Source organism: Mustela nigripes, chromosome 6 (assembly GCF_022355385.1).
Source record: "Mustela nigripes isolate SB6536 chromosome 6, MUSNIG.SB6536, whole genome shotgun sequence".
NCBI lineage: Eukaryota > Metazoa > Chordata > Mammalia > Carnivora > Mustelidae > Mustela > Mustela nigripes.
The window spans coordinates 18852814-18879047 of record NC_081562.1 but is presented as its reverse complement, the minus strand read 5'-3'; the positions used below and the strand labels follow the sequence as shown (position 1 = coordinate 18879047).

Genomic DNA, 26234 nt, shown 5'->3' with positions numbered 1-26234 from the left:
CTCCTTATTCACCAGTGACTGATAATTAGCTTTTCTGTTTCCTTCACTCATGGCTTTCCCATCCCTCTAGCTGCTTCCCTTCTGGAGACCTCTAGTCCAGTAGTTCTCAACTAGGGGTGATTCCACACCCCTGCCTTGGGAGGATCAGGCAATGTTGAGATGCTTTTGATTGTCATGACTCAGAGGAAGGATACTAGCATCCAGAGGGTAGTAGCCAAGTCTGGTGCTAAACATTCACAATGCACAGAAGAACTCCCCTCCCCCAGTAAAAAGTTACCTGGCCCAAAATGTCAATAGTGTTGAGGTTGAGAAACTGTTGCCAATGACACTGCTGAGGGAGGTGACCGGGGAGTACAGGAATAAAATAGGATTTAAAAACATGCCCCTTAGTCTCACAAAGGGGCTAGAGCTGGGGGCAGTGGAAGGAGAAGTGAGGAGGCCAAAATCTATAATGTCCTCAAATCAGTTTAATGCAGAATTCTAACTCTTGGTGCTCCTTTCCCCAGTTTCGTAGATTATCAGAAGTTGTTGGCTGCATGTGCGTTGGCTCAATGCAGACTTTCTTCATCACTTGCCTCTGATGAAAGAGCCATTTCATCAGGGTAAATGGCACAGAGGCAGTGCCGTCTTCCCAGCCATATCCACAGAATTGACTCTATGACTAACCCAATTTCAAAGTTTAAAAAGACCATTCCAATAATCTTTTAATATCTCATAAAGACCACAGATTAAAGAAGAAAGGCTGAAGAGATTCATAGAGCATTTGCCTGGAAGTCTGCAAAAAAATCAGGTGTAAATTTCTTTTGGCCTGGGGCCGTCAGAGAAATCTCCAGAAAAAAAAAGCTGATCCAACAACTCATCAGACTGTTTCAGATTTTCCAGGAGCACAGCTTTGCTAAGTCATTCCAAAGCAGCTCTACCCAAGTTGACATTGGAGAGAGTGACCAAAGAGTCAGAATAATATAATATACAATAATAGTCTAAATTATGACCTTAAGTGGACTTGGAATGCCTAAAGCACATCTGAAGATTTTGTGTAATGTGTAAGAAACAGGCAAGGAATTACTTTAGTTTGTGCAAATTTCTACACCAAGGGAAAGTGTTAAATTTAAGTTTCAGGTGAGTTTACTGGAATGAGAGAGCCACCAAGATCTATATTCATTTCGGTGAGCCTGATTGGAGGCCTGTCCCAGCCCATTTTAATATACTGGGTAACTTTGACATAGGCAGGGTTCATTGTTGCCAAAAGACAAACACCACATTGGAATCAGAAAAGAGAATCAATAGTATCTTTTTCTATTTCTGCCACTAAGTAACAGTGTGACCTTGGACACGTCACCTCTCTATGAGTTTCATTCTTGATGTATGACTATTTTTCAAGGGGTTCCAACCTTGTAGCAGTCTTTAATTTTACTTCCTTTGAATAATCAGGTATTTTTAAGAAGCAGGGACTAGAGAGATATATACTTAATCAATAGTCAGGACCTTGGGTGTCTTTCCAGATGCTGAAGCATGGCATTTCTTTTTTTGCTTTCCTTTTTTTTTTTTTTTTTGGCATGGAAACCCTATCCTGTAGTATGCCTGAGCATTAAATGCAAAAGGTTTTAATTTAAAAGAGTGTGTGGTCTCTACAAGTTGCACAATTTTTCTTTGTAACCATGCTGCTGCTGATCAAATATTGCAAAGCCATTAATTACCCTAGGACAAATGCAGAGGGCCACATGCAAAAGTTCTGGCCAATTGTATAAAGCAATATGCCAGATATAAAGTAAGTGAAGGGTTTTTCTTGGTATTTAAGGTTCAGTGAAAAAGTAAGAGGGGCAGCTATGCCAAGAATGAAAAGCCAGAGCTTGCCAAGTGCTTCTTTAAGTCGCTTTAGCCAATGTGAGACTAAACAATGCATTAAATGGCCTACAACTTACTGCAGTTAAGGAATCACACGTCAAATAACAGCTCTTTGCTGTTTTAAACATGATATCGCATATAGATAAAGACAAACAAAATGCTGTGTTGTCATCTTCTTAGTCTAACAGCTAATAAGGCCTGAAGATTGGAACTTTCCAGGCAACCAAAAATAATTATTTGTGATGTAAGAGCTTGCTGATGTTTCAGAGAGAGGTGTAGGATGGAACTCTGCCTGGGCAGCAGCTCCGGGCAAGAGCAATTTTTTGCCACCATGGTTGTCAAAGACATCCGGCTTTGTGAAAGAGCAAAGGCTTTGTAGCCCATTATTGAGAACAATGAGAAGTCTACTTGAGAGAGATCTTGTACTTGTTTTCAGTGTCTGATTTTTTTGTTATAGACTGTGAAATGGGAAGGAAGTTTGCTAGAGGGGTGAGGTCGGCTCTTCACAGAGGCTCTGAGGAAGGCTGGCATGGTACATGATGTCTGGAAAACGCCTCTGGTAGCCCAGGGAATTTGAAAAATAGAGAAGACAGTCTTGACTGTCTTCTGGATCCAAAGTGCCTAACTCACTAGCCACTTAAGAAACAATACATCCCAAACCAACAGTGTCAAACAGCTGGTTGAATGGTATCTGCACAGGTGAAAGCCTTACATCTAAACCCCAGGCTGTCTCATACCTCCTCCCATAGTCAAGCTGGAGAAGTCTCTTTCTGCTCGGCACACTATCTGGATTATGGCACTTTGTGATCACCTCTCCTTTACCACCTCTCTTCCATAAGCCCAGAGAAAGATTCCCAGTCCCAACAAACAGCCCTTTTTCAGTTGGTCTTTGAGAAAAAACAACAGAACTAAGAGATGCAAGAAATGACGCACTTGACGTTTGCTAGCAGAGAAGGAAGAAAATGTGAAGTTGTCCAGAAGAAGAGTTCCCCCGGATTGTACTGCATATCCTGGTGCTCACAGGTGAGCTGCAGTATTTACCCTGAGTAGGGTCCAGTCTCTTGAACAGCAATAGCCCTTAATCAAAGATTTTCTTGGGCACCCTGAAGATATTCAATTAGTATTTCCTAAATTTTCTGGAAGATAAAATGTAGGGTCATCACATGAATATCTCCCTCATGCCTCTTTTCAAAGAAGTGTTCAGAATCAACTGTATTACTCTCTCTCAGAAAAGGATAGGATTTTTGGAAGCGTCTCCCTAAGCCATAACATTTTCGGTCTCTGAATAATGTAAACGGCCAAATGAACATGCTTCTTGGAGACAAGAGAACTTGACTTTTGTTCTAGATCTGTCCAGTGATGTAAATAACAAAATCTCAGCGTCTCATTATTCTAATTTGTCCAAGGAAGCAATAATTCTTCCCTTCCAGAGATAAAACCAAAATGAGAGAGCTGATACAAGCGAATTTTGAAAAAGTAAATATACTAGTCAAATACAAGACATTCTTCTTTCTATTTATATTGCTATTACTACTAATAATAGGTTTTATCAGCTACCCCTAAGGAGAGAAAATGAGTGTCTAACTAATTGGGCTGTTCAGATACCTCAACCTTTGCAATAGACTCTGCAACTGACCCCACAAGAAAGTAAATAAGTGTGGCTAACATATGTATGGCACTTACTGTGTGCCAGGCAGTATTCTAAGTTAATATGTCCTAATACATTAATTCCTTTAATCCTAACACCAGTTCTATGAGGTAGGCCCCATTTTACAGATGAGGAACTGAGGAACAAAAAGGTTAAGTAATTTGCTCAAGGCCACCCACCAAGTAAACTAGAATTCAAACTCTGAATTCTTGGCAGTAGAGACCATGCTCTTGGTCCTGAACCCTCCACTCTTCTGCTTCTTATAATTCTCCATCAGGGAGATAGTCTTAAAGAATATTAAAATGTCAGAAAAATGCAAATTATCTTCTAATTTCTCACAGAAACTATCACTTTTTAAGTGGTCCTTTGTTTGTATAGACTGGTCCTCTTGGGCATATTTAAAGAGTAGTAGCAAGCATTTAGCATTAATACAAAAAACTCCTTACTTTTCTTTAAGAATATCTGTGGCCTAGTAACTTAGTGGTGCTAATGAGGGCAGGGCCATAAGGTCAAACCGCACATGGGCCAAATAATTTCAAAGAGAAAAGCTTTTCCACAGCCAGAGACTGTACCCTTAATTTTGACCAGCTGTCATACAAATGCATGGCTGGCCGTCCAAGGGGTACCAAGCCATGGAATACAAGTGGTGTGGCTCAACCCCAGCCCCACTCAAAGCAATGCTAATGGTGTATATCTTTGTCCTGAACTATAGACTCTCTTCTTTAATTGGAAAGGCTGTTTCAGTAGGCCTGGCAAAAGGAAGTTGGTCAAGATTTAGAAGCCTATAGATTCTTATTTGCCCCTTCTGGTTATTAATAAAGGGCAACTAAAAACTGACCTACTCCCTTGTTCTCACATCCAAGAAAGTGAGAAAATGTAAAGATGAGAACTGTCAGCTGGTCGTTCCTCACAAAGAAACACAGCAATCTGCTTGCATGAGGCATGTGCTCCTTTGGTTAGATGACCTTCGCGTATTTGGTCATGTCTGAACTTCTGTTCCATTCCTGAGGGGTTGAAATCCAGCTTAAAACAAAATAAAGCAAAACAAAGAAGCTGGCTATTCTTTCTGTAAGTACTGGAATCTTATATCTTTGGGGGCAAACGGAAACTCTTTAGGGAAGATAAAGAACACTAAAAGTTCTTTGGTCACTACTTAAATTTAAGGTTCGACTTTCCTGAATAGCACCAAATCCTTGCTCATTATAACCTGGACTACGAGTCTGTTAAAATTAGAAGAAGTCATTTGCTTTAACAAAATCCCCTTGTTTTATGGACAAGGACATTTTGACCCAGGAAGCTTAAATGCCTGCCAAAGTCATACAGCTAATGAGTGACAGGTCCGGGAGCAGTTTTCTGAGCACTATATTTCAAATGAAAGAAGCCTGAGTTAATAATAATACCTAGATCTAGGAAGGTTATTACAATCAATAACTATGAATTTCGTTGCAAAGTTTCACTTAAACTCTATAAAGCAGTATGTTTTAACACATGAAGAATGGCCTTATTTTATTCAGACCTGTTCTTAATAACTGTGCATTGGAAGCATGTTTTACAAAACCTATAAATCTGGAATAGCTGAAAGGATATCCAACTTTCTTTTCTCATTGATTTACTTCTCCTTTTTCCCAGACCACTGAGGTAAAGCATATACAGTTTATTTAAGGGACTGTTTATAGACTCTTAAAACTAAAAAGGACCCCAGAAACTTCCTTTCTTTTGGTTGCTCTTAATTGAAACCATCCAAGATGGTTGGTTGTCTGTCAAATTTTTAAGTATCTCCAAAGACAGAAATTCCACAAGCCCCTAAAGTACATGTTAAAATGTTTAATCACCATGACTGTCAAAAAATTATATCTATGGCAAGCTTAACTTCTTCTTTTTCACTTGAAGCTCTGTTCCTCTTGCTATGTTTCATGCAAAATGAGGTTATAACAAGCCCTCCTCTATGAGGGCTCCGTCAATCTGGCGAGATAATAGCTAGCTCTTTCCCAATGTGCCACTTCATTACGCCACCATTTTTCTCACAGGACTGTGAGAGCACAAGACTGGCTGATACCTTCTCTTACTATGATGCATAGGGAAGAATTAGTAATTAGCCCTTCATTGGAACTTTCATTTTGTAAAATGTCTGGGGAAGCTGCATTAATTATAGAGGAACTGTTCTACTTATGCTAGAAAAATTGTTCACAAAACAGATAATCTAGAAGGTTGCCTCCACTATGTTGTAGTGGAACTTGTGCTTATAGAGAAATATGAGCTCATTCACACACTGGGTCAGTCTATACAAAGTAAACATTTTTTTTTTTTTTTAAATTCAGAACTGTTCTGTTTCTAATAGGTTAAAAAAATCCCCCTTGTTAAGCCTTCTGACCTGACAAAAAGGATAAATATTGAGGCAATTTTCTTTTAGATATTTGGATTTTAAACGAAGATCAGAAACAGCTTTCCATTCTTAAAAAAAGAAAACGACAACAAAACTATATTTTCAAAATGGATTTGAAGCAGCTCAAAATAAAAGTCACAACCACAATAAAACTTTCAAAGTAAGGGTAAAAACAATGAAAAGAGTCAATTGACAGGGAATAGAGTTGAAGAACACTGCTTTCCTCTAAAAAGTATCTCAAAGACCCATAAATGCTTAGAGCTGACTTGTCCACAAACACTAAATCTCAGGGGACAAAAAGGAAACTCAATAAAATTTGTTGACAACAGTTAATGCTTGTTAGAATAATTGGCTCAGACACAAAACAGACCATCAATGTAGGCTTACGGATTATGACCAAAATGCAGACTCCAAGTCATTGTTAGTATCCACCATATTCAGTTGAATGAAAGAAAAACAATTTTATCCAACCCCTGGGTAAATAGGAGGCAGGAATTATCCAAAGTACTTGACAAACTTAATTCTTTATGGTTCTGAAGACTAAGATTCCAAATAAGTAATTCCATTCCATTCCACTGGATTCAGTTGGATACAATTTAATTCAAGCTTGTCAGTTCAGTGATCAAGATGAGATGAGACCCTACTATCTCAGCCAGGCATTGAGCTAGATACTGGGATTCCATGGTAAATAAACAGTCTACAGCATCAAGAAGCCCATTGAGAGTGTAGATCCTGGTTAGGTGATTTCAAATGGGACAAAATATTCAGGAAAAGGGTAAAGAGCCATAATCTATTCTCCTATGATTATTTTTCTCTTATGACACTTGAAAATACTTAGGTGTATTTTTTTAATCTCCTAACTAGACTGTGAGTTCTTTGAAAGCAAAGTCAATTTCTCATTCATTTCTAGACATCTCATTCATGCCTAGTACAATGTCTAAAATGTAGCAGATGCTACATTGATGTTTTGAATTAAAAAACTTAAAGGGGTTAACTTCTTTTGGACAGAAAGGATTGTCCAATTCACTAGAAAGCTAAAAAGAGTAATTTTGGTCTATGTCAGACAAATAAAATATGTAAGTCATGGAATTCTATAAGGCAGAATTTATGAAACATAGTCTCAGTGACAATACTGACAACAATCACAACAATCTATGAAACCATTTTCGATCCAATGTCATACTCTAAACATCAAAAGCTGCTGAATATAACCTTTCCCTTTCAAGTTATTAGAATGGAATTGAAAAATATTTGCTAAAATTTAATCATTGTAGTAACAATAAAAGAACCTTTTTGGTGCCTTGAAATCAGTTTTCATCCTAGTTGTCCAATACTTTTAACCATCTGTGTGCACATATATCAGGATTATATGGTTACTTGAGACCAAATCATTATTTACATTCCCATTTTTCATTATCTAATGCAAACATCACAGGCACAGAATGATCCAGTTTTCTTGCACTCTACATGGAAATCCTGGAACACATCAAGTTGAACAAGACAATTCATCCTGGCACATAACAGAAGACAATTGTGGGCTTGGCAGTTACCTTGATCCTTGGATCAAAGGAAATTGCAAAAACAGATTATCAAGGCAAAAAAAAAAATCCTCTCGGACATAATATGTGAGAATTACTTATTCATTTTTTATATGTGGATCAGTAGCAGCAAAGTAAAGAATAATGACATCTCATCATTGGATGATGTTGATGTAACACATTTGCCTTTCATTGTATATTTCAAAGGTAAAAGAAGTCTGCTATTTGAAAAGTACTTGCCCAATGAACTTATTCATCAACCCTACAATAGAGAACTGGATAGAATTTCTTTATTGCCAGAAAAATAAATGAATTCACTCTATTAAAGCATTAGTTGGAAACAGAGAAGGGTGTTTGCCCATTCAGGTAGCACTTCTCATTCTCTGTCACTAGTTGTTTAAAGACTATTTGTTGCCAAATCTATGGTGAGTACAAATCATCAGTCCTCCATTGGCTTCTCCCTTCCCATCTCCCCGACTCATCCCAGACTGCTCTATACAGCCCCCCTCCCCACACACATACTCACACTTGTGCATACACTGCACATACACACAGGCACACACCACCTTCCCTGGGAAGAAGATGAGAAAGACTGGAAGTGTGTGAGTCATCAGAGGAGCTATTCAAAGCTTAGTGGGCAACTGAGGTAAGCTGTCTACACTCGAGTGATAATGAACCTCTAAGAATGATTCATGCTCACTGAGGACCTCAACATCAGTTTCCTGGAACTCTCTAAAATTCTAAATAATTATATAGAATGAGCAATTGGCTTTAAATCTTTCACAGTCCTATACAGTAAGGACAATAAGATATATTATACAATAAGATGGATGCCTCTGAGGTAGATTCTGTAAGTGCTCATTTCCCCCAGGCAACATTGGCTTATGTTTGTGTTTATTACTTGCAAACATTGACGGGGCTGTCTATTTTTTATTGACTGTCAGCTTTTTAATCACCTGAGACCTACTTATGGGCTAAGTAACCCCACATTTGTCAGAAACCCTTTTCCAGATGGAGAGATCACAGGAGAGTCCCAGAGAAAAGGAAGGCAATAACAAAACATCAAGGTCAATTTGCATAGAGGACAAATTAATATGGCATTTCACTTTGCATTTAGAGAGTGGCTATGTTTTTGCAAATGTGCCTTTGAGCAAAGTTCACCTTCTGTCCCTGGTGCTTTTGTATTGCATGGTGACATCTGGGATTTGCCCCTTAATTCTTTTTCCCAGTCCACCTTACTATTTTACTCGGAATTACCTAGCACTTAAAACAGGCCTTGGTGTTTCCATATGTTTATATGGGCATCCACAGATCACAAAAACAAAAACTTCAATTCCCCAGGGTCATTCTGTCCCCTTCCTTTTACTTAAAGGAAAGGGATAGTGAGGGTAGAGTACAATAATTTTGGGAAAGCTCGGCAGGAAGCAGTTAAAAGACAAACTGCTAAGGAGGAAAATTCCATCCTAAATCTGCAAAACCTGCCACAGCCCCGCTGACACACTAGGCTTAGTTTAAGGTGAGGAATCTTAGAGGCAGAGGACGGCAGCCAGCCATGGGCAGTCGCTCAGTTATTCACACACTCCCTGCGGTTGTAAATCCACAGAGCAGTGAGAGGGGGGGCTACTTACTGAAATAAAAACCCCTGTCTCCACACACGAACTGAAGAGCATCCACCAGTTCAGCCCCACAGAGCGTCTCTGGTCCAGCTGTGGCGGAGCTGGTGAAGGTGAGCAAGCACAGGGCCAGGTAGAAGAGATGAGAAGAGGACATGATGTGCAGCTTTACCTGCCAAAAGAATAGAAGGATGGTCATGTTTGCTCCTTGGTCCCTGCAAGGGCCGTGGGGGTGAGACAAAGGTGCATCAGCCCTAGCATTCCATTATTGCCATTAGTTAGAACTACCCTGCACAGAATTGCAACAGAGTGCAAGACAGACCACAGGGTGGTGTAAACTGAGCATGGCTTGGCATCAAACAACCTGTGTTTAACCCCCTTGCCACTCTGGACTTCACTGAACCTCTTCTTTACAAGTTCCATGGCAATTCAATGAGATAAAATAGCTAGAAACATTTACTATATAAGTGGAAAATGGAAAATGCTATTATCACGGTAGAATTCTATAGCACTCAGAGATCCTGATAAACCTTTTGAATTATCAAAGGTTAAACTATGCTCATTCCAGATTTGGGGCCAAATACATTTTATTAATTTAAATTCTCTAAAGATTGTTGTCCACAGATGGCATAGGCATTCATTATGGACCAGAATATTAAGTTAACTAGAACAACATTTTCCAGCTACTGATTAAAGATAATTTACTGTGGATAAAAAAGTCTTTGCGAAAATGTTATATGTCATTATAGGTTTTTTTTTTTTTTAAATTTTATTTATTTATTTGTCAGAGAGAGAGCACAAGCAGGAAGAGTGACAGGCAGAGGCAGAGAGAGAAGCAGGCTCTGTCTTGGACAAGGAGCCTGATGCAGAACTCGATCCCGGGACCCTGGGATCATGACCTCAACCGAAGGCAGCGGCTTAACCAACTGAGCCACCCAGGCATCCCTACAGGGTTTTGTTTTTGTTTTTGTTTTCACTTAATCAGAGAGAGAAAGAGAGAAACAGAGACAGAGAGGAAGACAGAGAGGCAGAATAACTTCTTACCTGGGGAATATCAACACTTAACAAAACCGCAAGTGGAAGTGAGAACAAAACAAAACAAAAAACCAGAAACAGGAAAAATAGGATTTAGGAATGAAATTGGCTCATGCTAAGTAGACCCTACATCTTCTGTATTCTAAAGCCTTCTGTGTCAAGTAAAATATCAAGTCAACATATGCGGAGAGATTGCCTTCCATGAACAGGGCATTGGGCTCAAAACCTGCAAAAGATTTTTTTTTTTTCTGTCACAGGAATTCTGACTTTATGTCTTAGAGGGACTTAAGTGTCTCTGTAACCATTTTATAGCATAATATACTGAGGGACCCCCATAATAGCCAAATAACAGTCTGGCTGAAGGCAGAATTTCTGTGGCTTAGGGCTTCATCCTCTCTCAAAGTAGTAGAAACAACGTTAAGGTCGCTAAGGTGATCACTAACTTTTCCATATCACTCCTTGTTGCACAAAGATGTGGCTTCTTCCAGGAAGCCTCCCAAGGTGAGTAGCTTCACTTCCCTTAGATGCATTTACTTTCAGTGGTCTTAGAAGAATCATTGGCCGGATGAAAACAAGGGACCTTATCAAAAGGGTCATGGAGTTACGCTGGAAGCGATCATTATAAAAAGAGGATTTCTGAACCTCACAGTAGTGGCAGGCCCATTCAACTCCAACCCTTTTGGTGAAACAGACTCAGTCATTTGCCTTCCTGGCCCTCCATGAACTCAGAACCTAATGGCTCTCTACATCAGTGGCAGAGTTTGCTCCATCATTTTAATTAAGATTTCCATTTTTGTGGCCACAACTTCAGCTCAGCAACTGGAAAAAAAAAAAAACTTTAAATCCCTGACTCTCGTTAACACAACATAAATACTTAGTTAATGCTTGTAAAACAGTTTAAGATGAAAAGTGCCCTCCATTTGCAAACCATCATAAATAATGGACATAAAATAGAAGAGGAGGTAAAAGCTCAACTGAACACTTCTTCCATTTTCTCAATAGGACCTCTGCATGGAAACCCTCTATCCCCACAGAGCCAAAGCCACCAAGACTGATAGAAACAGATTCTCATCCAATCTGCATTTTTTTTTTTTAAGTCATAAAATAATTGGGGGTTTTCCCCTTCAGTATTTCCAGTGGAAATCGAAACAGTTCCAACCTGTCTGGATTTCATTGCCTTTTTCAAAAGAGCAAACTCCGAATTGATCTTATAGAACATACCCCACACTCTGGCAATGGGCCAGTTCTAGAATGCATGCTATTCTGCCAATCTTATTCCTCCATCCCTCCCTTCTTTGTTGAGTTTATAGTAATGCTGAAGGCCAAGCACCTGTAACTGAAGATGGCTTGAAGTTCTTCAGTTCTCGTGAAATCCATGGAAAGAGGTAGCCTTAGTGAATTAAGAACTCCGTGAGATGTCAGAACTGTATTTTACATAGTTATTTCTGGCATAACACATGTAAGTTCTCACATATAGACCACTGGCACTTCAAAATATAGATTTATTTTTTATAATTTTTTTCTTTTTTCTTTTTCTTTTTCTTTCTATTTTGCTGAGTTATGTTGTTAGATTAAATATCAGCACTTACAGTTCTAGGATAAGAGAAAACCTCCACTGCATTTTCTTTTAGTTCAGGGAACAGTCCAGCACACCCACAGAGAACCAGAGAATTTTATCACATTATGTTCCCCCCAATGAAAGTAATAACAAACTTGCTTAGGGGTTAAAAGTTTGAAACAAGTGGCCCCATATGTCCGTTCTTTTCTTGTTCGTCTATTTTGCCAGGCACAAAAGAAACAAAGAGAGAGAAAGGAAAGATAGAGAGAGAAAGGAAGGAAGAACCAGAAGGAGAAGAGAAAAAAAAAGAAAAAAAGAATTCAGAGCACTGTTTCTCAAAAATCATTCCCAAATTCAAAATTTAAGAGACCTTTCTTTTTTATCTTAAGTAAATGGAATATCAATTGATTCCAGATGTGCTGAAAATGCCCAGCAAAATTTAAGGGCAATAGTCATAAGAAAATACTCACTGTAGGTGTAACCATTTTTTGTGTGTTCCAGATCTTTTACAGCAGGTCAGGGTGGGTATTATGAAGCTGATGTGAATAGAAAACTGAGGACTTAAAAACATGTGCTGCTTTGTGGGTGGGGTTTGTGAAAGCATCTAGTTACATTTGGAGACCCAGGCAGGTATGCCATTAGCCTGGGTAAACTGCCTTTTGTCCATTGGAACAATGAACAAATTGCACAGCTGGGATTTGAGTCCATCTTCCCCCCCCCATCCCCCCCCCCCCCCCCCCCCCCCTTTTACCCTTGACCCCACCCACCCACCCCCTGCCAGCTCAAGGCACCAATTTACATTGTGTGCCTATTGTAGCTGCTCAGAACAGGGATCCCAAGCTCCAGTCTTCTGCCTTACCCCCTTCCCTCTGAACCAAAACACTTACAAATACCTTGAGACTCACAGTACAATCAGCTTGTGAGTTCTGCCTCTAGGCAAGACACCTTTACTTAATTGAATTACATTTGAAGGACCATGCAGCTCCCTTAAGCCACTTCTTGCTCCAGGTACAGGGGAAAAGCAACAACATTGCTAGTACTATTTCTGAAACGTTCATTTGGAGACAGTTTTCCAAACTTGTAATCAGTGCAGAGATAACACTCAACGACACCTTTTATGATCACCTAAGTAGTGAGACAAAAACCTGAGCTGTCAGACCACGTATATATATTATATATATAGTATAGTATATAGTACATAGAGAGAATTCATTTCTTTTAAAAAGCAAGATAGTCAGCATGTGTCTTGGCAACTGGAAGGTAGCAGAATCAGGTGCCCGACAAAGATGTATTCTTAACTCCTAAGCCACTTACTTGACTAAGAAAAATCCTAGTGGTGGAGTATTTGAAAACAGCGAATGAATGCTGTACTAAGTGGCAAGGACGTTTTATGAATTGAGCTCTTAGGCAATTGTACTTAGGAGCCAGTGACAGCGGCTTAAAAATGCTTGCAAACTGGAAAAACACAAGTCTTGAAGGATATAATTTTGCTGAGAATGGAAACTTGAACTAGGGCCAGTGATTGGAAACGAGAAGTTGGCATTAACAGCGGCAGCCAAATTTACCTAAAGAGACTTTACAACACCGAGTATAAAAATCAGAGTTTTACAACACAAAAATCCCAAGTCCAAACTTCACCTATGAAAGTCCCCTTCCAAAGAGAAAACTTAAACATGCAGTTGCTAGAAAGTTTCCGCTTTCCATATATACAACATGCATTTGTTTAAATCATACAAATATGCAGGGTCAGCAAGAGTTGTCAAGTTCTGTTTCAGAAGAGCATATTAAACTTCGCTGTAACTTTGACTCTCTGGGCAGAAGTGCAGAGAGTTTTGGGACCTTAGCTCCAAAGATCATATTTAAAAGCTTTAACATCTCCTAAAAGGTAACTCTTCATATGTAGCATGCTTGTAATAAAAAGTCCTGACAACTTAAACACACACACACACACACACACACACATATGCATACACATGAACACAGTCTTAAAAATAAAACATCTGCACCTGCAAAAAAAAAAAAATCCAAAAGTTCATATCCATGCTCTATAGCCCTTAACCATAGTCAGGATTTAAAGGAATCGTCTATAATGATACCACAGAAGCCCTGCAGAAGTGGAGGATTTAGCATAAGTACCTTGCAATAGTTTCTACTCATACAGATATCTGTGTAAAAGCATCCATCTCCCGGAGCTAGTTTTTCAGATCCCACAGAATTGCATATTCAGCAATTTATAAATAACTCCCAGTTCCGAAACAATGAAAATTCTAAAGTGAATAACATTTCTAGGCAGAAGCAAACAGTACACAATTTAAAGAAAATTCCCCAATGACTTCAAAGAGTAAGAAATATTTACCTTCAAGAAATCACAAAAGCAGCACTTAAATAATTGGTTTGGAAGACTGCTGATTTTTCCCATTGCTTCTGAAGTGCAAAGTCTGGAAATGAATTGGTTAGCAGGAATAATGAGGCAAAAAGAAATCCAGAGAGATGGGAGATGTTGAGAGCAATGTCACATTTCAATTTTGAGGACTTTATTCCATTGCGCAGGCTCTATCTGCTCTGAATTTAGCAGTGACAGTGAGATTTAGCAAACAGAAGAGGGATTTAGAGAAAATCCTCACATTTATCTACAAAACACAGACACTGTAGACAGGAAACAGCTGGGGGAACATTTGCCTTCTCTCTCTCTCCCTCTTCTGGCAAAGTTATCGAGTAAGGACTTTTTTGGGCATGGTGACAAATAACATCATACCTTTGCATTTTAAAACTAGAGCACAGAAGCATTTTTTTCCCTTAAAAGAATGTGTGTGAGTGACAGGGTTAGCAGACATTAATATACTGATGCTGCCATAGAAAATAAGGATCTGTTCTCTGATTAACTTTCTACTGGGCATGGAGACAACACATCTGCTAATACACCTTACCGGTATTAAAGGAACATACGATGGGGGATGGGCAAGCAATTTAATATTCCAGGGCAAATGCAAAATTAAAAAACAGAAATGAAGAAAAAAACCATCTCGAGCAAACCTCACAATTTTAACCCTGAAACGACTGGGATAAAGTAGGTTGGAAGACAGCACTGGGGTGACCCCTTGTCCTAGTTGCCAAGCAAGGGGAATGATCTCATTTCCTAGAACCTAGAAAAGGGGCAGGCAGCATTGCAGTTGGCTCCCTTTAGGACACTGTCTCATGCTTTTTGCCCGTGACAGGGCAAAGACTTTGCTAAGCTATAAAGCCAATTGAAAAAAATAAAATCTTTTTCTTCCTTTCTCTACTAGGCTTCCTATCACCAGTGCCGCCCCCGCCCCCGCCACCCTGCCACTGCCCCACCAAGGGGAAGGGCACCTGAGGGGCAAACTTCTTTTCCATTACTCATATTTTTCTGCATAACTCAAACCTGTATGTGTGTGTGTGTGTGTGTGTGTGTGTGTGTGTGTGTGTGTGTTTTCTTTCTCCAATTTTTGTGTATTCTAAATAACACCAGCTGGCTAGCAATACCCTCTCAAGGGTTATGATGTCATTCAAATCCCTCAACTGGATGAGTGGCCAGCAACATGGTCCAAACCAGCTGTTTTGCTATTTATAATGTATACTTGCCTTTGCCATTGAGAATCAAGTTCTGATCTTTTATCAATACAGTTTGTACCAATTGCTCTTTGGTTTTGTGAGATAGTAGATAAGAAAGTGGATTATGAAATAAGGTTGCAAAAGCCCAGATCAGACATAACACTTTCCCTAGATGTCTATCCAAGCTTGGTTTCCCAGGGTTGGTGGAAATAACCTGGACCTTGCATTTCTCTCTCGTGATTCTCAGGGGACTTGATGAGACTGACGCAACCACTGAAAACAGAGGTCTGCTGGATACCCTAGTCTGGACCTTTATGTTGTCCTGTGGCCGGAAAATTGTTTGCAGAGGTGAGTGCCCTCAAAGTAAAACCTGGTTGGTTTTGAAAGGGAGCTGGGGCTGGTCAAGTCTTCTGTGTAGTTAATAACTTACGGCAATGTTTACCTTCTAAAAAGAAGAATTAAAAATCTGGAGTTATGCTGTCTGATGGTGCATCCCATTCAGCATCATTTAGTGGGTGTCTGCTATGTGCCCAACACTTGCATCACAGTCAAAGCCCTGCAAGGGCTTTCAGCTGAGGGGCAGAGCCAGAAAGGAAAAATGTCACTGGCATGTGGTAGGTATGTACTCTTTTAAAAATATGAACACTGCACATGAAAGGGAATAAGAAATTCTCTAGAAAGACAGGGAAGTGAAACTCTTTGGGCAATCCAGAATGACGGATGTGTCACGAGAGGGTTTGGGGTACATGGTTGGGAAATTTTGGTGAATATGATTTCATCCGAAGCCTATGCACATATGCATCTTCAAGAGGTGGCTTGGTAGGGAGCCACAGGTATATGGGCACTTCCTGTCCTTAAATAATAATCCAAATCTTCCTTTAATGAGCTCCTCTTCGTGAAGTTAATTTATGACTTGATTTACCAAAAATCTTTTCTGCAGCCTTTGTGGATCATGCCCTTTGTGAAAAACAAAGTCCATCCTTTCGTGGACCATAATGACGTAGATTGTGTTAAACCAAAGAACTGTGCCTATTGCCCCAGTAGAAAGAAACACACTTTCCAAGTGCGCACTCAGGTGTTGGCTGGAGTCTTGGTGCTGGGAGCCTTGCTTTACCGCTGTGCACCTTCACAGGTGAAGGCCAGGAGGTTCCTGTTGCAGTTTTCACATATTTTAATCTCTCCAAGATGTCCTAGAAGCTCACTGCATTTCTCCAAGGCTGTCACCCAGTCTGATGTACTCTCTTGGTATGCACTGTGCACAGATCACCTTATCCCCAACCGTTTCAAGTGAAAGGCTGTTTGGGATACAGAACACATATTGTTCCATCAGACATTGTGCTCCTGCGATATCGACACACTGACTCACAGTCTCTTGGTTTTATAACCCCAATTACCCTTAAAGGATAATTGGGTTTTAATTTATGTCCCAGTTTTTATGTCACAATCAAAGAAAACTGAAATTTCAGTGAGTCGTAATTATCATCAGCTGTGCTGTGGAAACATTCCGATGTGAGCTCTCAGTTTCCAATAGGGAAAGCAATTTCCTGAAGTGATTATTGTAGACTTCGATGTGGAGAATGGTCTGTATTTCTGGGTAGGGTGAGCCGGCGACAGAGCAGGGCAATAATTCCTAGAGACATAGCCATTTTCTTTGCTAATTCCAGGAGTCAGTCTGAACGGGAAAGGGGCAATAAATGTGCCGCATGATTACCTTTTAATAACTGAGAGCTGTAGCTGTTTAGGAGAAAAAGAAATGAAATGTATCTATTACTAGACAGACCAAGGTGGTAGTAAATCTAATCGGAGAAAAAGTTCAGGTCATGCGGTCCCACCGGGAGAGAAACATACAGGGTCATTCCAAAATTACTGGATCATTATGTAGTCTCCTGCCCAGAACAATCTGACAGTTAGGTATGGGAATTGTGTACCACCAAAATAGCTAACTGCAAGGATGCGTTCATCATGAAAATAGCCACTCCTGGAAATTCAGAGATTCACAGTTTCACCTTTTGCATGTGTAATGCCTGTGGGATATAAATAACTCTCCCCTAAAGCCAGCTTCTTGAGTAGTGTATTTGCATAAAGCTGCAGCCTCAGAAGACTTCTGACACCTTTGCTAAAGAAAAAAAGAAAGAAAGAAAGAAAGGGGGAAGAAAGTTGTTCATCTCTTGAAAGAACAGGCTGATTGAGATTCACAGGAAGGGGTGGGCAAGGCCCAGCCTTCACTCTTTTTGCTGAAGCCCTGTTCCCAGAGGTCCCCACGTTAACTTCAGAGGTGCTCATCCAAAAGGCAATTTCCTATCTATGGGCAACAGGGTGTATATACTGACAGTTTATTTCATTAATGTCTTTGCTGACTCCCAAGAAAAGCTCAGGGTGGATATTTAGCAGGAAGGGGACTTTGGGATCCGATAAAGGGTGAGGTCGAAGGTTCCAGGGCCATCCTCAAGGCAAAGAATGTAGGAACTCCTGGATGTATGTCTTGGATTATGATTTGTAAGGACAGTTGGTCTGGGAGTGTATTCTGCAGCATTCGAAATCAAGGCCTTGTTAAGTCAGAATGTAAAAATCAGAGAAAAAGGCCGGACCTTAAAAAATACAACATGCTGCTGACAAGGGCACCAATGTCAGCTCGGAAAGATCTCATAAAGAGCTCTGTTATTCCTCAGAAAGATCTTTAGCTCAAAGGAGCTGCTTTAAATCCTTAGAGGAGCATTTTCCCCACAGCTAGGGAAAACGGTAATAGGGAGAAGAAATCTTCTCACTAAATAAATCAGTGCTTTCTTTTCAACATTAAACTTGGATCTTACTTCTTCAAAAATGTCAAAAGGGCAAATGCTGAAAACAGTCAGAAGCAAAACTGTTGTGGTTTGGGGAGTGAAAGAATTCTTCGTAATGGCAGACAAGGAAGGAGTCACTGCATGGGTCGAGGATGGTTTAGTGGAGTGAAAGAACCTGAGGGCTCGCCACAAATACCCCAAGTTGAACAGAAAGTGGGGAAAGGAGACACCAATTCCAAAGTTCAGGGGTAGTACCTAGATACGCACTTTCTTTCGAAATCGAAAAAATGTGCGCGCCGCCTAGTGGCCTGTGGGGAAACTGCCACGGCAATCTTGGTTAATGTGTGTATTGGAGGAATGGGGCGTTTTGAAAAACGTTGGATTCAAATGTACTGTAAGATGCACTGATGTTTAATCTTTTCATCTGTTTGAAATAAATAAACAGGGATATTTGATTTGCTGTAATTTTTAAAAGGGGAAGAGAGCTAAGGGGAGAAAGAAAGATGATAACTCAGCGAGGGTGCAAATGTCTTCCCCGTGGTTGCAGTCCCAAAGCTGAGCTTCTGGTATGAGTTCAAAACATTTTGTTGATTTAATGAAAGCCTGGAAAATAAGTGATGTTAAAAATAAAGCTAATTCACGTGAAAACTATCATAAGCTCTCTTGAGAGTGAAAAAGGAAAATGAAGGGTAGGGCATTGGTGGATAGAAAAGTGACTTGTTTAATGAAACAAAATGCAGTGGTTTTATCCAGAATTTAACAATACGGTTTTATTTTCTTGGTATTTATTTTTAACGATAACTTCTATTTAAGGCAAGTGATGCTGTTTTTGAAACAGATATATAACTCTTAAAAAATCAATTTAAGAAAAAATTGTTTTAAGTAAATACTATTACAAGTGGCCAACAGTTATGACTAAAAAAAAAAAAAATAGTGTAATTGGTATTTGAATGTCTGATGTTTGAGAATCACTGCAGTAGAACATGCTGTGCGCTGGGGAAAAAAGTACATAGCCACAATGAAAAAGCAGGGAACAAAGAAAAATACCACCTATATATGTATTAATTATGGATCTTTGTAATTTAAATACCTTCTAAGCTCACACTCATTTTTATTCTAGTCTTTCATAGAGTTTAAAGATGTTGGAAAAAGTTTGGGGGAATGAATAGCATTTTTTTAAATTAAATTTATTTATTTTCAGCATAACAGTATTCATTATTTTTTCACCCCACTCAGTGCTCCATGAATAGCATTTGAGTTAGGTCTTGAGGTATGAGTTTACCTTCAAGATGACAGGAAAATAGTAAAGGCTGTTCTGGGCAGAAGGAACAGCATGGACAAAAGTTGTATAAGAATGAGGAAGTTCCCAGTGTTCGGGCAATGTGGGGGATGAGGTTGTAGCCATGATCTCAGATTTCTGTACTGTGGAAGCCCTTTGGTTTTCTCCTTTCCCCATCAGTTAGTCCTTGCTTAGCTAAAAGACTGGAAAAAAAATCTTAATTCTCTCATGACCCCCCAGTATAAAAAGATTTGTATGTAGACAAATCTGTGATTAATTCTGGGAATGGCATCATGCCTTGAGGTACATGTGAAACAACAGACCTGGGTTACATTACAACATAGGTCGATTTGAGAGCAGTGCTAGGTAAGAAGAACGGAAGTGTCTATCACTCACTTAATGGTCTTTCCAGAGCTTCCATTTTGAAAGATTGGATTGTTTCTACTTTGCTAAGTACTTTTTAGTAGAAAAATGAAATAATTATACTTGATAAAGATTTTGCAGAATAAAGGTTGATGCAAAAAGGTCTTGTTTCTGATGAGCCCTGAACTTGCTAGAAAAACTTACTCATCAGAGCTTACCACTCTTCATGTGGGTCAGTTAGAAAAGTATTGTTGTGTTCTTTGAGAGCAGGGAACACAGCCTCTAGCCTTAATTATTTATTTAAAGATGGCTGCTAGGGAATATTTCAGACTGCTTCCTGACAAGGTTCCCTGCATAAATAGCAGTTTGAGTAATCAATTGAAGAGGAGATACAGATTCTAGGGAAACTCTTGGTAATGATCCATTTGGTAAGCATGTACCCTTGGAAACTGTACCTTATCCTCTGCCAAGCACAGACCCCTGATCCCAGAGTGAAAGTCAGCTGTGGACACCTTGCAGGCATTCAGATATGTCTAGAACATACTTTGTTCCTTTTCACAACACATGGTGTAGTCCTCAGTTTCTTTCAGAGCTCAAAATAAATATTTAAACACAGTTGTACTGACCAGAGTTCTCCAGAGAAACAGAGCTGATAACATCAATTGATACCTATCTATCACTATCTAAATTTATTTTAAGGCATTGGCACATGTGAATATGGAGACTTAGCAAGTCCAAAATCTGCAGATAGGCCTGCAGGTGGAAGACTCAGGGAAGAGTTGCAGTTTGAATCCAAAGGTGGTCTATTGGTAGAATTCCCTCTTCTTCCCAGGAGGTGTTCAACTAGCTGGATGAGGCCCACCCACTTTATGGAGGATAATCTGCTTTTACTCAAAGTCTACCGATTTAATTCTGAATCTTATTTAAAAATTTTGTCTTCACAGAAACATCTAGAATTTGACCAAAATTGGCCAAGACGTATATATTAACCAGCACACCCCTGGGTCTGTAAAGGTATACTCAATAGTTCTCCCTCACTTAAATTGAACAATAATAAGAGTCTTTTCCCAGTTTCAGAAAGGAAAACCCAAGTTAATGGATTATATTTCCCAATTCTGAGTTTTCCTCCCATACATTTTCCTTAAACCTTTGGCTCCTGTACTCATTATTCCCTGATCATTTATAAAAGGAAGTCACAAGGCACTTGCCTTGATTATGTCATTATATTTTATGAAGATGCTAGTCATTAGTGCCCAAAATAACCCTGTTTTTTCCCTTACCACTAAGGGGGACAAGTGTGCATATAACACTCACAACACACTCATATACCTCAAACACATGCACACATAAATATTTGAGCTTAGTTTCTCTAGATAGTAGGTAATGTATTCATTCCCTTATTTTAGAAATAGCTGTTTATATCACTGGAGAGAAGTTTCAGGCCTATCGTGTTATCTTGCCTTTTGGCAAAATGGAGAGAGAAATTTCCTCATGCTTGTGCCTTCAGAGACTGACGCCTTGCCTGGCTTTATGGGGGTGATGGCCCTTTCAGTAGTGGGACAACAAGTAATTTTAACCTTCTTCTTAATACTTTTCTGCATTTTCCAATTATTATTATTTTCTATATTGAGCAGGTATTACTTTTATAATCAGGAAAAGTCCAAACAATTATTGAAGACATCATTGATAGGTGTTATCTGTTCCTAGTATTGACTTAATATGTAGCATATATGTGTGTTTTTGGAGTGGATGTGTATTTAGTAACTCGGTTTACCTCTGCAAATCTTTCGAACTTCTACGATTACTGTCTTCTCCTGGCTTACTTATAGGACACGTATATGTATGCACTCATCGAACATCACCCTCATTCTGGCGCTCTCCCTTATAATGTCTACAAAAGGTTCAGCCTCCTTCTCTCAACTTGCCCAGCCCTGTTCTAGTTTTGAATTAATGAATTCCTGGTTTATTACATGAGCTTCTAAACAGTCTTCCCTCATGTCAGTCTAGCCAATTCTGGTTTCCATCCTCAAATGCCATGTTCATGTATTTCACACCTCTTCAGAGTCCCTGGGCCACATCTAAGTCTCTCTCCTCCCATCCCAAACACCCCCTTCTTCAGCAACCTCTTCTCGTTCTAAGGCCTATCATGGCTTCTTCACAACCTGTTGTCCGTTAGTATAACACTAGCCCCAGCGTAGTGGTTGCTTTTTAATAGTTTCTCAATATATATTTGCTAGTTAATAATGATAATAATCTCTAACATTATTGTATATATGTTATATTCAATTTTTTATTCCATTATTACCTTAATTGTCTCCGTTAATTCTCACTTACCTCAAAGAAATACTCTATTTCCACTTTCATTCCAAAGTGCCTGGTGCAGTTCTTGGAACATACTCAGATTCTCAAAAATATTTGTTGGATGAATGAAGAGAAAATTGAGCTAGGAAAATTTAATGGTTTGCCTAACGCCTCATAGCTGGTAAACTACAGAATCAGGATTCAAATTCAGGCTGGTCTAATATACAACATTGCATGATTTGCACAACTTTGGTAGCTGAATGATCTTTTTCAGTATTTTGTTATATGACCCCTACACCCCCCATTGTAAAATGTTGTACTCACATTGCTGCTCAATAAAGAGATGATTAATTCTAAACATGAATTTAGAATAACTGTAATACTAATTTCCGAAATAGCTAGTCCGAAAAGTTCAGAGATGGGCCCTGAGGGTGGAGTCTGGGGAGAGCCATGTGTGGAGCATTTTAGGAGAAACCAACAGGGAAAGATTATGTTTACTTCCAGCCTGAGCTGCTGCTTCAGAAACATAGAGAAAAAAGTCCCTTCAGATTTTTCATTATACTATGGGACTTCTAATAAAGCAAAACAAGTAACCAAATTTGCTTAAATGGACAATTACTCTCAAGGCGCAAATGGTGCAGGAGTCCAAGGCAGAAAATCAGGCAGAGCTTGCCTCAGACAGAAAACCACTTTAACTCTTACGATTGCTATAAGAACAGAATATAGATTTGTAGGATGTCAATGAGGGCAGCTGTAGTGAAGCAACTCACGCTGTCCAGCATCTATCTACTGCATCCTATTCCGATTTATATTAATTTCGTTTCAATGAGTCACAAACACCTTAACATTTCCTATTTAAGGGTTATTTATGCTCAACTTCTTAGACACTTAGAGATTAGGGCAAACTCAATCTTTGGGCAAACTCAGTCTTTTTGTTTCTGTACTTCTTAAGTTTAGGGAAACATCTACGGTTGTCCTGGGATAAGAAACATAGCAAATCCCTTTCAACCTGCCTTAGAACCAGTGCCGCTTGACAGTTCTTAGAAAGCTATGACTTTACCTGTCTGGCAATTCCCAAGTGGAGCTCAGGGTGGATTAGGGACAGTTCCTAAAGTCTTACAGACTTTACTCAATTCAAGGTAGGATGGTTTGACCAGACTGTATGCTTACTAATTTGTATTTTGGCCTTTTGCTCCCAGTTATGCTTTGTGTTTGTTTATATCCCCCTTTCTTTCCACTCTTTTGCTGGCTAATGAATACTAACTGAACTAGTTCTCTTTAATCAACTGCTCTCTGGCTTTCCATCCTTGATTCTCCACAAGGAAGATGGTGACTTCAGATTTGGATCTTGCTGGGGCTAGATCACTGCCAATCCAACTGGCAGGCTCCCTCCCGGCTTGAGTTCCCATCAAGGTAGCAATCCCATGTCCTGGAATGACTAAATTCTCTGCAAGGTGCCAAGGTTGTTAAACTCACTCCACTACTTTGGAAAGCAAGAGACATCCAGAGGCATTTGTAGCATTCGCAGGGTTTGGAGAGAGGCTAGGGCTGCTAAGTGAAGGCATCTGTTTCCCCTAAGAGGCTATCTAGGTCAAGTTTTCCAACATCTAAACTTTTTCTATCCACTCACTTTTGTGAATTTTTAAGATGAATCAAATGTTGCCAAATCAAAGATAATTTGCCAGGTGTTGCCCCCAAAGACAGCCTCAGTGGGGCAAAGGACTCTTGTGATCCAAACCTGGCCAACTCTTAGGACCCAAATACAAAAGAGACAAAGCATAAACCCAATGTTCATGGTATGGGGAATGAAGGGAATCTTTTCAGTGGGAGAGAAGAACCAAGAACAGATGCTAAGTGCAGTCAGGAAAACCAGACAATAGCAATTGTCAGCATCTAGCACCAGTGGTGATAAATTTTCATTTTTTGCAATTTATAAATAACAATTCCACAGGATCCTCACTGAGCCCTTTTGAAAAATTTTAGTGACAACCATGTCCCAAACATGCCAAACCCAGAGCTGTGTTATCCTACACAGAAGGGATTTTCTTCGTGAAAGGAGAGCTATTTCTGAAACATAGGACTAGAAGATACAACTCATCAGATGGGGGTATTCCAGCCACCCACACTGAAGCTGGAGTTACCCCAAACTGGAGAAAACATCCTCCAATAACTACTAAACTATGCTGCTTTAGTTAGTAGTTAACACTAAAATATGCTTACATAGCTTATTGTCAAGTAAGTTCATTCAGTCCAGAAAATGGGCAAGAAATGCCAGGGCAGGGCTGACATGGGTGCCCCGAGTTACAGCATCACTTTGAACGAGACTATTATTTACTTTTTAAAGTAAATATCATGTGGCAAAATCATGCCTTATACAAACCAGCTGAAGTGTGTGATGTAACCATGTTAACACGTTTTTATAGTCTTGGAAGAACACAACAGGATTGGGTCTATCAGTAATCATGTAAAGAAGCCGAGTATATGTTCCAGATGTTCATTATGTCCCAATCATCTGCTGGGAGCAAAGTGGAGGCTTTCTCCTTGCCCGGGAAGTCTGATTTTAGTAACTGAGACGGAGACACACCTGAAATATGATATGTGTGGAGTTATAATGCGAAATACCATAGTTCCAGTTAAGTAAGTGTATGTGTGCAAAACAAAACAAACACATAAAAAACAATGGGACTAAAGAGAAAAAGAAAAGAAAAAGCAAGCAAAGGAGATCCTGAAGGACCTTTCCATTCTGAGATCTTTCCCAGTTTAGCCTGATGGTGCCATGCTCATTTCCACGGTCAAACAGAACCTTTGCTGGAAAGGTCTAGGGGCATGAAATACAAATGCAGGTACAGGTATAGATCAGCTTGACTATCACTCAGTAACCAACCTTTGTTAAATCAGATCTTTCAATGTCCTGCATGATCAGAGCAAGAGTCTTCTATTAGTTGTTTTGCTTAAATATAAAAATCTCTGAAAGGAGGAGTTTTAAGCAACCTCTAAAGAGTCATCTTAAAAAGTATTTAGAATTTTAGATTATAGATATCTGCTTCACAAAGTTCTCTATCCTGGAGGGTAATGCTTTGAATCACAGAAATGTTTTTAAGTTATTATGAAATTAATTCTATTTCCAAGCCCTTTGCAGTTCAGCCTGAACTGATCTTTGCAAACAAATGTACCTCTTGTTACATAACTTCATCTGTCCCTTGGGCCAAGTTAGACTACTTGCTGTACTCTAAACATGCTTTGCTCCATTTGTACCTGTAGCTCCTACTAAACTATCTTCACCTCCGTCTCAATCCCGGCATATTTAGCTTGAAAATTCTGGTACATTTTCCACCTTCCTAATCCTTCTGGCATTTCTTTCATGCCCTCCTCACCCCTGTGCTAGCTAGAAGAGACGACTCATCCCTGTAAGCTCTCATTTCACTTTTTCATGTCCTTCTCTTGTATGCATTATGTAGGCATGTAGACACTTATTTGTATATTTTTTCCTTCATTCATAAATCAGTCATTGAGCCGAATAGACAACATGCTAAGAAATGGAAATACAACCAGTATTCTTCTAGCTGTAGTCCAATATCCACTATGTAGATTAATTGATTGTGTCAGTGACCCACTTTGAAGAAAGGCCTCCTAGAAGCACAAAAGGATGGTGTGCTGTGAGCACTAACTATGGGCTTTAACTAAACAACATGAACCCCAAGTAACTTTTTTTTTTTTAAATGCAGGTAGAAATAAGTTAGATTCAAGAATTGGTAGACAATTTAAATTTGCAATAAGATTAGAAATAGAATCAAGAGGTAGTTCTTAAAAAAAAAAACTGAACATATAGAAATCAGCTGTTATAGTAATCATGGTGTCAAGAAGCAATAACAAAAACTAAAATCTCAAGTTGCTTAAACCTTTTACTGGCAGGATAAGCTTAGTACTATAAATTGAATCAAATGTCTTCCTCATTGAAATTGTAGTTTCTATAAATTGAAGGCACAGAGTTAAGAAACAAATATTCAAATGTTTTTAAAAAATGAGCAAGCAAATAGATTGAGAATAAATATTAGTAAACTCATCTAAATGTTACAGATATAAAAAGATTTTACTGTATTTGCCATGGGCTAAATAAACTTCTGTCATGCATTCCTCATGACATTACTTGAACATAGTAAGTCTTCCAAAGCCATCTCTGTGGTCTGAAGTCTCCACATAGCAGACCATTCTCCAGTGTTTGTTTCTTAGTTGGTGCTCTCCTAACCACTATGCCCAGCTCAAATCCCCAAGCCCCAAAGGCCAAGGAGCTCAAAATCAACCATTATGAACCACACCT

General features: G+C 39.3%; 1 protein-coding gene across 7 annotated transcripts in view; it reads right to left on the bottom strand.

Annotated features, from left to right (window-relative positions):
• Positions 1-14294, bottom strand: part of IGF1 (insulin like growth factor 1) — a 78479-nt gene extending 64185 nt beyond the window's left edge. For 3 of the 7 annotated variants that reach the window (XM_059402226.1, XM_059402225.1, XM_059402231.1), the window contains exons 1-2: positions 13977-14294; positions 9043-9199 (exon numbers count right to left, since the gene is read on the bottom strand). In XM_059402226.1, coding sequence (XP_059258209.1) covers positions 9043-9199; positions 13977-14039 — 220 coding nt within the window. In that variant the 5' untranslated portion in view covers positions 14040-14294. Of the gene's footprint in view, positions 1-9042; positions 9200-12090; positions 12164-13756; positions 13817-13976 lie in introns of those variants that run through there. The other 4 variants (XM_059402229.1, XM_059402232.1, XM_059402230.1 and 1 more) reach the window with 2 other exon arrangements.
• Between the last annotated feature and the right edge of the window lie 11940 nt (positions 14295-26234).